The following is an 11,469-nucleotide window of genomic DNA, read 5'->3' on the forward strand; positions in this document are numbered from 1 at the left end:
TAAGTTATGAGATGGGAAATAGGGCACCCCCAAATATAGCCAATAGTGAGAGTTTCAAATTGAAGAGAGGCACAACTGATACGCTGAGAATAAACAGAGATTCCATTCTGTTTTTTCTTTTTCAACTTTTATGTTAGATTCAGGGTCTACATGTGCAGGTTTATTACCTGGGTGTATTGTGTGGTGCTGAGGTTTGGGGTGTGAATGATCCCAACACCCAGGTACTGAACATGGTACTCAGCAATTTTTCAACCTTTTCCTTCCTCCCTCCCCCTCCTAGCAGTCCCTAGTGTCTATTGTCACCATCTTCATGTCCATGGGTACTCAGAATTTAGCTCCTACTTATAGGAACATGAGGCGTTTGTTTTCTGTTACTACATTAGTTCACTTCCTGGATTCCAGCTGTAGCCATTTTCCCTCAAAGAACATAATTTCATTCTTTTTTGTGGCTGCATAGTATTCCATGGTCTATATGTACCACATTTTTATCCAGTCCACTGTTGATGGGCACCTAGGTTGATCCCATGTCTTTGCTAATGTGAATAATGTTGCAATAAACATAGAAGTGCATATGTCTTTTTGGTGGAATGATTTGTTTTCTTTTGTATACATATTCGGTAATGAGACTGCTGGGTTGAATGTTAGTTCTGTTTTATGTTCTTTGAGAAATCTCCAAATTGCTTTCCACAGTGGCTGAACTAACTTACATTCCCACCAAAGGTGTATAAGCATTCCCTTTTCTCCTTATCCTCGCCAGTATCTGCTGTTTTTTTTTTTTTGACTTTTTAAAAATAGCCATTCTGATTGGTGTGAGATAATATCTCATTGTGGTTTTGATTTGCATTTCCCTCGTGATTAGTGATGATGAGCATTTTTTTCATGTTTGTTGGCTGCATGTATGTCTCCTTCTGAGAAGTGTCCATGTATTTTGCCCCTTTTTAAATGGGGTTGTGTTTTGCTTGTTGAATTATGTTACTTATAGATTCTAAGTATTAGACCTTTGTTGGATGCATAGTTTGTGAATAATTTCCCCCATTCTGTAGGTTGTTTACTCTGCTGATGGTTTCCTTTGCTGTGTGGCAGCTCTTTAGTTTAATTAGGTCCCATTTGTCAGCTTTTGCTTTTGTTGCAATTTCTTTTGAAGACTTAGTGATGAATTATTTCCCATAGCCCATATCCAGAATGGTACTTTTGAAGTTTTTCTTCTCGGATTATTGTAGTTTGAGGTCTTAAAATTAAATCTTTAATCCAACCTGAGTTAATTTTTGTATATGGTGAAAAGGTGACCAGTTTTTTGTTTTTTTGTGTTTGTTTTTTGTTTGTTTGTTTTTTGAGAGGTAGTCTTCCTCTGTCACCAGGCTGTAGTGGAGTGGTGCCGTCTCAGCTCACAGCAACCTCCACCTGCCGGGTTCAAGCGATTCTCCTGCCTCAGCTTCCTGAGTCGCTGGGATTACAGGCACGTGCCACCACACCCAGGTAATTTTTGTATTTTTGGTAGAGACAGGGTTTCACCATGTTGGCCGGGCTGGACTCGATCTTCTGACCTTGTGATCCTCCCACATTGGCCCCCCAAAGTGCTGGGATCACAGTCGTGAGCCACTGTGCCTGGCCAATAAGGTGCATTATTAACATCAATAAAGCTCAGGAACCAGCTTTCACCGTATTTTTGTTTAATTTACAGTTTTTCTCAGAGTCTTTGGAATAGATTCCTCCCTCCATGAGCCAGAGAACTTACAATGTTCACTGCAGTGTCTTTAAATGTAGCAGTAGCAGCTGTGGGTTGAGAACACAAGTCTTCCACTTTTCCTTTTACAGCCAGCCATTCACGGTGCTCTGTGTTCTTATTCAGCATTGGGTAGGGGCATCTGGGTGCCGGGCATAGCACCAGTGCCCCATGGAGGAGGGAGGCAGGAAGCCCCTTTCTTCCTTCTCTAAAACCTTTTTTCTTTATGTAGATCCAAGTTTTTAGCCTGTATCATTTTCTTCTCTCTGGATAACTTCTTTTAACATTTTGACAGATCTACTGACAGCAAATTTGTTTGTCTGAGAAAGTCTTTATTTTTCTTCACTTTGGAAAGATAATTTTGCAGGATACAGAATTTTAGGTTGGTGGAATTTTCTTGCTTGCTTGCATGGGTTCTGAAGAAAAGTTTGATGCAATTTTTATTCTTATTCTAACATGTGTTAGGCCCTGCTAAAGCCCAAGGTGGTTAGACTCTTGTGAAATAGTTTCCCTGGGGCAGGCTTTTGCTAAGGAGAACGGAACACCCAGGGCGTATTTCAAAGTAGTTACTTTTCCCCTTCTCTGTGGGAAGCAAGAGGGAATTTTTCTCTGATGTGCATAAGAGCGTCTGGCAGAGCTCTTGGAGGTTCATGAAAGTGTAGGGCCCCCTAAGAGTAGGCTCCCTTAATTCTTAATTCTCAAGTTTATGTGCATGGAGCCTCCAGCGATTTGTTGTTTACATGTAAGTCTTCCCACCATGGTTCTGGCTCCAGTGGCCAGCCTCCGATCCTGTTAGGCTGGGACTCACTGCCTCTCCAATTTGGGGGATAACGGTTTGCCCTGTTAACCTCAAGTCTCTGATGGATCTAAGAAAAGTTGTAATTTTCAGTTTGTTCAAGGTGTTTTTTGTTGTTGTTGTGAGGACAGGAGTGACAGCTTCCAAGCTGGAAAACAGAAGTCACATTTGGGTTTTGTTTCAAGATATTTTTCCAATGACAGAATGATGCCACACACATTTCTATAGATGTCTTTTGATGCAGATGTGCATGTGTTTCTGTTATCCTAAGAGTGAAATACCTGAGTCCTAAATGTGCTCCTTTCTAGAACCTTTATTCAATGCCAAACACAGTATCCCCTCCAGCAGTGATGAGAGTTCTTGTTGCTCCAGATTCTCTCCAACACTTGGTGTTCTATCTTTTACATTTTAGCCATTTTGGAGGATATGTTATCCTGTTGTGATGTTAATTTGCATTTACATGAATATTAAGAAAGCTGAACACATTCAAGTTTTGCTTTTATAAATTACACATTTAAGTGTTTTACCCATTGTTCTTTCTCTTAGTGATTTTTAAGAGCTCTTTACATATTGTTGATGTGAGCCCTCTGTCAGTTCTATGTGTTCATAGATCTGTTTCCACTCTGCAACTTGTCTTGTCACTTAGTGGTGTCTCTTAATAAACAGAAATTCTTAATTTGAATATAGTCTAATTTATCAATTTATTCCCTTAAAACTATGGCTCTTTGTGATCTGTTTAAGAAATCTGTCCCCATTCATGGTCATAAAAATCGGCTGGGCACGGTGGCTCACACCTGTAATCCCAGCACTTTGGGAGGTCAAGGTGGGCAGATCACCTGAGATCAGGAGTTCGAGACCAGCTGGCCAACATGGTGAAACCCTGTCTCTACTAAAAATACAAACATTAGCCAGGTGTGGTGGCAGGTGCCTGTAATCCCAGCTACTCAGGAGGCTGAGGCAGGAGACTCACTTGAGCCCAGGAGGTCAAGGCCGCAATGAGCAGTCATTGTACCACCGCATTCCAGCCTGGGTGACAGAGCAGGATGCTCTTTCAAAAATAAACATAAAAGTAAATCTAATGAGCTCTAGGATTTCTAATTTGAAGATAGAAGCAATAAACAAAATGAGAAACCAAAATACATTCGTTTTGATTAAAGCAGAGGTCAGCCATAACTCTGAACCTAAAAAGGAGGTCACCTGAAGCAGCTGTGAGTGAGCAGGGTAAGATAGGAAGCAGAGAACCGATGCTCATTGCCAGATCTTAGCAAAAAAATAATAAATTAGGATGACATACTTTTGCAAAATTAAAGAAATCCCCTGAGGTGCTAATACAAAATTTCATTTGTGATAGGACTAATAAAGAAATTCAGCTAGTAGTGGGATCTGTCATGGACTGAGTTTGATTCCAAGAACAGAAGAGGCAGGACCAGTGAGAAATAGCACAGACATATTTGCAAAAGCAGCCCTCCCACGTTAGGAAGAAGGGATACTTTTGCACAGTGAACAGCACTACAACTGCTCATCTCTTTCATGTACTATCACACATGGAATGACTGAGATAATCCTGTGTTCCACACATAGTCCTCCCTGCCCCTACTGAATAGAGAAACCCAATTTCACCTTGGCTATCTCTAGATCAATTACCTGTTAATAGGTCTGCTGTTTTCTTTACCGTTAGTTTCAAGAAGAACTAAATATCCCCAAATGGTATTTCAGCTTCCACTTAATGAAACCTGTCATCTAAAGCCAGACCCTGGCCTCAGCACAAGCTCCAGTGCAGACCCCAGCACCCGCTCTGCCTGGTCCTGCTCTTCCAGGGCCCTTCCCTGGTGGCCGTGTGGTCAGGCTGCACCCAGTCATTTTGGCCTCCACTGTGGACAGCTATGAGAGATGCAACAAGGGTGCTGCCCGAGTTATCGGGACCCTGTTGGGAACTATCAACAAACACTCAGTGGAGGTCACCAATTGCTTTTCAGTGTCACACAATGAGTCAGATGAAGTGGCTGTTGACATGGAATTTGCTAAGAACATGTATGAACTGCATAAAAAAGTTTCTCCAAATGAGCTCATCTTGGGGTGGTACGCTGCAGGCCATGACATCACAGAGCACTCTGTGCTGATCCATGAGTACTACAGCCGAGAGGCCCCCAACCCCATCTACCTCACTGTGGACACAAGTCTCCAGAACGGCCATATGAGCATCAAAGCCTATGTCAGCACTTTAATGGGTGTCCCTGGGAGGACCGTGGGAGTGTTCACACCTCTGACAGTGAAATATGCACACTATGACACGGAATGCATCAGAGTTGACCTGATCATGAAGACCTGCTTTAGCCCCAACAGAGTGGTTGGACTCTCAAGTGACTTGCAGCAAGTAGGAGGGGCATCAGCTCGCATCCAGGATGCCCTGAGCATAATGTTGCAATATGCAGAGGATATACTATCTGGAAAGGTGTCAGCTGACAATACCATCAGGAAGGTGGGCCACTTCCTGATGAGCCTGGTTAACCAAGTACCAAAAATAGTTCCCGATGACTTCGAGACCATGCTCCACAGCAACATCAATGACCTGTTGATGGTGACCTACCTGGCCAACCTCACACAGTCACAGATTGCCCTCAATGAAAAACTTGTAAACCTGCGAAGGGACCCCAAGCAGTATGCTTGCTGGTCTAGGTCTTAACCCCAGGACTCAGAAGTGAAGGAAAAATGGTTTTTTTGTGGTCTTGAGTCACACTGAGACAGTCAACTGTGTGTGACTCTAATAAACGCAGCCTACCTTTTGTAAATTAAAAAAAAAAAAGAAGTTAATTTCCTCCCTGGGGAATCAGTATCTCTAAATGAGGAGAACCCAAAGTTTCACAAAAGGGAAGAAAAAGTCTGCAAGTGCAAATTAGGCATAATAGTGCAGGGAGCCCCCTCCCCTTGACTTTCAGATTCATGTGTTTTTGTTGTAAGATAAATAACACTACACGGTGGTCACTGACTCTAAGTTTATACCACACACTGTAGGACAACATCCCAACCTCACTATGTGTTGTTTACCAGTTGGGAGCATTAACTGAGTTACATGATTCCATTCCATCATGTCAGATTCTTCTAGGTGATGGGGATTATGTTGTAAATCCAATGAATTGCACAAACATGAGCCTAATACCATATTTTTTTTTTTGCAGTGAAATGAATTCCTTAGTCAAAAACAATGTTGTATGGGATATCATGATGGTGAATAACAAATTATTTAAGTTCACTCATGGTAGTACCAGCAGAACAATTGCAAATGTAAAGGGTGAGTTCGTACCCAGGATAAGTGTCTATTTCGGTGAGAACAAAATCCCTGAGGGATGGGTTTCAATGTCGTCAATCTGCAAGTTGACTGGGTAGCCCCTGAGGGAAGGCTGTCATATTAGCCTTAGTTGTTCTACATTGGTCCAGATACAATTTGATTATGTAAAGTCGTGAATACCTTCTAACCTTAATATTATGTGCATTTGTCCATGAGCCCATTGAACAAGTATCAGCTGACTAACATCTATTATATAACATGTCATTGTATGCATATGATTACTCCTCTTCAGTGGATTCCCTCTAATAAGAATTTACTTGGGCTACAAGTATTTTCATACTTTGTGTCTATTTTAAGAAGTCATCTTTGGCTGGGCGTGGTGGCTCACACCTGTAATCCCAGCACTTTGGAAGGCCAAGGTGGGCGGATCACGAGGTCAGGAGATCAAGAACATCGTGGCTAATACGGTGAAATCCAGTCTCGACTAAAAATATAAAAAATTAGCTGGGCCTGGTGGTGGGCACCTGTAGTCCCAGCTACTCAGGAGGCTGAGGCAGAAGAATGGCATGAACCCAGAAGGTAGAGCTTGCAAGCTTGCAGTGAGCTGAGATCGCGCCACTGCACTCCAGCCTGGGCGACAGAGTGAGACTCTGTCTTGAAAAAAAAAAATCCAACTATTCAAAAGTAAAGAAAAACATATGTCAATCCCCCATGTGTCCACTGCACACCATCACAAATTTTAAACCATGCATGAGCTCACATTTTGAATAGAAGGATCTTGGGGACACGGGACACTAAAAGCCCCAAATATGGTCCTGTGTGGCATAATGGTTTTTTGGTAAATGCTATACTGCATACAATGGTGGTCACTTAAGATAACAGAGCTGAAAAATTCTTACCATCTAGTAACACTGTGGCCATGATGACATCATAGCACAACGCATTACTCATGTGTTTGCAGTGAGGCTGGTATAAGCAAACCCACTACATTTGTCAGTGGCATTAAAGGTTAGCACATCTAATTATGTACCATATGTGAAACTTGGTAATGATAATAAATGACCATGTGACTAGTTTATGTACAGTTGCTCCTTGAACAGCATGGATTTGAAATGCACAAGTTCACTTATATGCAAATTTCCTTCTGCTTCTCCCACCCCTGAGACAACAGGATCAACTTCTCCTCTTCTCTTCCTCTGGCTGCTCAACATGAATATGCAGACGAAGACCTTTATGATGAGCCGCTTTCACTTAATGAACAGTAAACATATTTTCTCCTCCTTATGATTTTCTTAATAGAATTTTCTTTTCTCTTTATTATAAGAATACAGTATACAATTAACAAAGTATGCATTAATTGTTTATTTGATCAGCAAAGCTTGCAGTTAATAGGCTATTAGTAGTTAAGTTGGGGATAGCCCAGAGTTATATATGGATTTTCAACTGCACAGGAGCTGGTCCCCTAACCCTTGCACTGTTCAAGGATCAACAGTATTTACAATACTATACATTTTATTCATATTTTAGAGTGTAGTACTTCTACTCATTAAAAATAATTAACTATAAAACAGCGTCGGGAAGGTCTTTCAGGAGTTCTTCCAGAAGAAAGCCTTGTTATCATAGAAGATGACAGCTGCATGTATGTTATTGCCCTTGAAGACCCTGAAGACCTTTCACTGGGACAAGATTTGGAGATGGAAGACAGTGATATTGATTATCCTGACCCTTACAGGGCTAAGCTAGTGTGTGTGTTTGTATGTTTTTAACAAAAAAGTTTAAAACATAAAAAATAAAAATAAATAAAGCTTATCGAATAAGGATATAAAGTATTTCTGTACAGCTGTTCAATGTGTTTTTGTTTTAAGATGTGTTATAAGAATCAAAAAGTTAAAAAAATTAAAAGTTTATAAAGTTACGATAAGCTAAGATGAACTTGTTAAAGAAAGAAAAATTTTAAATACATTTAGTGTAGCCTAAGTGTACAGTGCATATAAAGTCTATAGTTATGTACAGTAATATCCTAGGCCTTCGCATTCACTCACCAAGTACTCACTGACTCATCAGAGCAACTGTGAGTCCTGCAACCTCTGTTCATGCTAAGTGTCCTATACTGGTGTACCACTCTCTCTAACTTTTGTAATATATATATATTTTTTTCTTTCTTTCTTTTTTTTGAGAAGGAGTTTTATTTTGTTGCCCAGGCTGGAGTGCAATGGCACGATCTTGGCTCACTGCAACCTCTGCCTCTGGGGTTCAAGTGACTCTCCTGCCTCAGCCTAACAAGTAGCTGGGATTACAGGCCCATGCCAGCACACCCAGCTAATTTTGTATTTTTAGTACAGATGGAGTTTCTCCATGTTGGTCAGGCTGGTCTCGAACTTCTGACCTCAGGTGATCCGCCCGCCTCGGTCTCCCAATGTACTATGTTTTTACTGTATCTTTTCCATGTTTAGATATTACTATTGTGATATAACTGCCTACAGCAGTGGTCCCCAAAGTTTTGACACCAGGGACTGGTTTTGTGAAAGATAATTTTTCCATGGAGTGGGGATGGCTTTGGGCTGAAACTGTTCCACCTCAGATCATCAGATCATCAGGCATTAGGTTCTATTTTTTCTTTTTTTTTTTTTTAGACTGAGTCTCCCACTGTCACCAGGCTGGAGTGCAGTGGCACAATCTCGGCTCACTGCAACCTCTGCTTCCTGGGTTCAAGTGATTCTCCTGCCTCAGCCCCCCGAGTAGCTGGGACTACAGGCATGCGCCACCACACCCAGCTAATTTTTGTATTCTTAGTAGAGACGGGGTTTCCATGTTGGCCAGGATTGTCTTGACCTTGTGATCCACCTGCCTCGACCTCCCAGAGTGTTGGGATTACAGGCGTGAGCCACAGCACCCAGCCTAGTTAGATTCTTATAAGAAGCACACAACCTAGATCCCTTGTATGTGCAGTTCACAGTAGGGTTTGTGCTCCTGTGAAGGTCTAATGCTGCTGCTGATCTGATAGGAGGTGGAGCTCAGGCAGTAATGCTCGGCTGGCCAGCCACTCATCTCCTGCTTTGTGCCCAGTTCCTAACAGGACACGAACCGGTGCTGGTCCATGGCTTGGGTGTTGGGGACTACTGGCCTACTGTATTCAGCACAGTGACATGCTGCACAGGTGTGTAGCCCAGGAGCAATAGGCTGTAGGATATAGCCTAGGTATGTAGTAGGTTACACTGTCTAGGTTTGTATAAACTACACTCTATGGTGTCCGCACAGCCACAAAATCACGTAATGATGCATTTCTTGGAATATATTACCATTAAATGAGATTTACCTGTATTAGTGTCATCTCAGGTTTATTGTCTAGTAATTTTAAAAGTATTTGTATATTCTTTCCCAGACACATCATCATACTCCGGTGCATATCTCTATTTTATTCCCTAGACCCACTCTTAATTTTTCTACGTTCTGCTTTTTTCCTTAGGAGGCTCACCTGAATTGGATACTGCAGAGATCTCCCTTACCCTCATGCTTTTACTGGGGTTCAGCTAATGGAGGGGGTGGCAGAAGATAGGTGAGAGAAGAGTGTGTTTATCCCCCACCTCTGCCCCTGCAGGGTCAGCACAGGCAGACTGTGTCCCTTTGCTGAAGATCACAGCTTCTGTCTGGGGCCTTCTTGGCAAGCTGGCACTGTCTCTAGTCAGGTGACTGCTTGGCCCCTTACTACTTACACTCTTCTGTCTGGTTTCTTTGTGTCTTTCCTGCTGTGCTGTAAGTAGTCCCTTTATTAGAATCCATCCACATTACCCAGTTATATAAAGACAAATAGTTGGTCACTGATCTAGTTCACTCCCTGAGAATCAGCCTTCATCAAAGATCCCTAACAGTCAGATATTCTGTTGGCCCCTCCATTCCTGCTCCCCATTATTCTAGTTGTGTCTTCCTTGTCTCTAGTGCAGTCACAAAGCATAAGTGCCTCCACTGTCACTTGTTCTTTGCAACTCTAGGATCACATCATTCCCCTTGAAATCAGAGAACCCGCAATCTCCCCAAGCCCACAAAATTCAGCCGTCACAGTACTTTTCAAGCATGCCAGCAGCCCTCCCCAAAAAACGAATCCTTAATTTCTTAGAGAAATATCTTCTGGGGCTTCCTGTGGGACACAGTGGGGGTCGGCTTGGCATGTGGATCACACCTGATATTTTTACCCCCACCTCCTACTATTCCTATTCCTTTGTATGCACCTCTCTTTATTATGCTAGGAAAGCTCTGGCAACACAACCTCGAAATAAGCAGGCCAGTGTGGATTCACAGTTTCTGTCAGACAAACTTGAGCACCCCTTCTAACTTCTTGGGCTAAGACTTTAACTTCAGAGTCTCTATGTATCCATGTTGATAAACTTAGCCTATGTCAAGATTATATTCTGCATGCCTTAGTCAAACACCACGTAAATCTATGCCTCATATATTCTTTAGGCTTTAGCTGATAGGGATTAACAAAGTAGTGTGGTTGTTTTGGTCTTTAAACAATGTCCATTTTCTACCAGCTTTCCATTGCACTCTTTTTTTTTTTTTTTTTTTTTTTTGAGATGGAGTCTTGCTCTGTCGCCCAGGCTGGAGTGCAGTGGCGCAATCTCGGCTCACTGCAAGCTCTGCCTCCTAGGTTCATGCCATTCTCCTGCCTCAGCCTCCCGAGTAGCTGGGACTACAGGCGTGTGCCACCACGCATGGCTAATTTTTTGTATTTTTAGTAGAGATGGGGTCTCGCTGTGTTAGCCAGGATGGTCTCCATCTCCTGACCTCATGATCGGTCCGCCTTGGCCTCCCAAAGTACTGGGATTACAGGCGTGAGCCACCGCGCCGGGCTGACTCCATTGCACTTTTACAGACCATGTTGACAAAATTATAACTGCAACAGTCAACTACAATAGCAATTTTACCTCTCATATACCACTTGAAAAAACACATCATTCCCAATAACCACATTTGATGATTTAAGTAATCACAATACCACCGTACACTACAGATGATCAGGTTTCTGTCTCCTCCTGACAAGAAGGTCAGGAATTCATTCCAACTAAAACAGGTCAGCAAACCAGTTCCAGATTCTCATCTGTAAAGATCTATTTCTAGAGGTGTCCACCTGGAGCCTGGTGAACATTGGACACCAAACACCAGGTTGACACTGTTTCTTGATCTTCAACAAAAACCACACAAACAAGCTGTGGAGAAAGAACTCCCTCCTCTCAATAGATGGTGCTGGGATAAAATGGCTAGCCAGTTGCAGAAGAAAAACAGTGGGCCCCTGTGTCTCACCATGTACAGAAATTAACTCAAAATGAATGAAAGCTGTAAATGCAAGACCTCAAACTATTAAAAGCCTGCAAGGGAACCTAGGAAATACACTTCCTGACAGAGGATTTGGCACAGCATGGATATGCCTAAGTCCCCAAAAGCAAGTGCAACTAAAACAATTATTGACAAGTGGGACCTAATATACAAAAGAGCTGCTGAACAGCAGAAGAAATTACCAACAGAGTAAACAAAAAGCCTACACAATTGGAGAAAATGTCCCCACGTATGCATCTCATGAAGTCTGATATCCAGGATCTACCTCAAAAATGTTAAGCAAATAAATCAGCAAAACAAAAACTCAGTGAAGAAAGGGCAAAGGGCATGAAA

At 42.2% G+C, this 11,469-nt stretch overlaps 1 protein-coding gene across 1 annotated transcript; it reads left to right on the plus strand.

Moving 5' to 3' along the window:
* Positions 1–3,514: 3,514 nt before the first annotated feature.
* LOC129531742 (eukaryotic translation initiation factor 3 subunit F-like) lies at positions 3,515–5,202 on the plus strand. The gene is made up of 2 exons (XM_063695479.1): positions 3,515–3,549; positions 4,266–5,202. Exons 1-2 carry the CDS (start codon positions 3,515–3,517, stop codon positions 5,200–5,202), a joined length of 972 nt encoding a protein of 323 aa, XP_063551549.1.
* The last annotated feature ends 6,267 nt before the right edge of the window (positions 5,203–11,469 follow it).

The sequence above is a fragment of the Gorilla gorilla genome, chromosome 12 (genome assembly GCF_029281585.2).
Source record: "Gorilla gorilla gorilla isolate KB3781 chromosome 12, NHGRI_mGorGor1-v2.1_pri, whole genome shotgun sequence".
Taxonomy (NCBI): domain Eukaryota; kingdom Metazoa; phylum Chordata; class Mammalia; order Primates; family Hominidae; genus Gorilla; species Gorilla gorilla.

What these genes read in the sequence shown, in the direction of transcription:
- LOC129531742 (XM_063695479.1), top strand. Translation starts at nt 3,515, where the DNA reads ATGAGCAGTCATTGTACCACCGCATTCCAGCCTGG. An exon ending in ACCACCGCATTCCAGCCTGG is followed by an intron (nt 3,550 to 4,265) that starts GTGACAGAGCAG and finishes TGTCATCTAAAG; the next exon opens with CCAGACCCTGGCCTCAGCAC.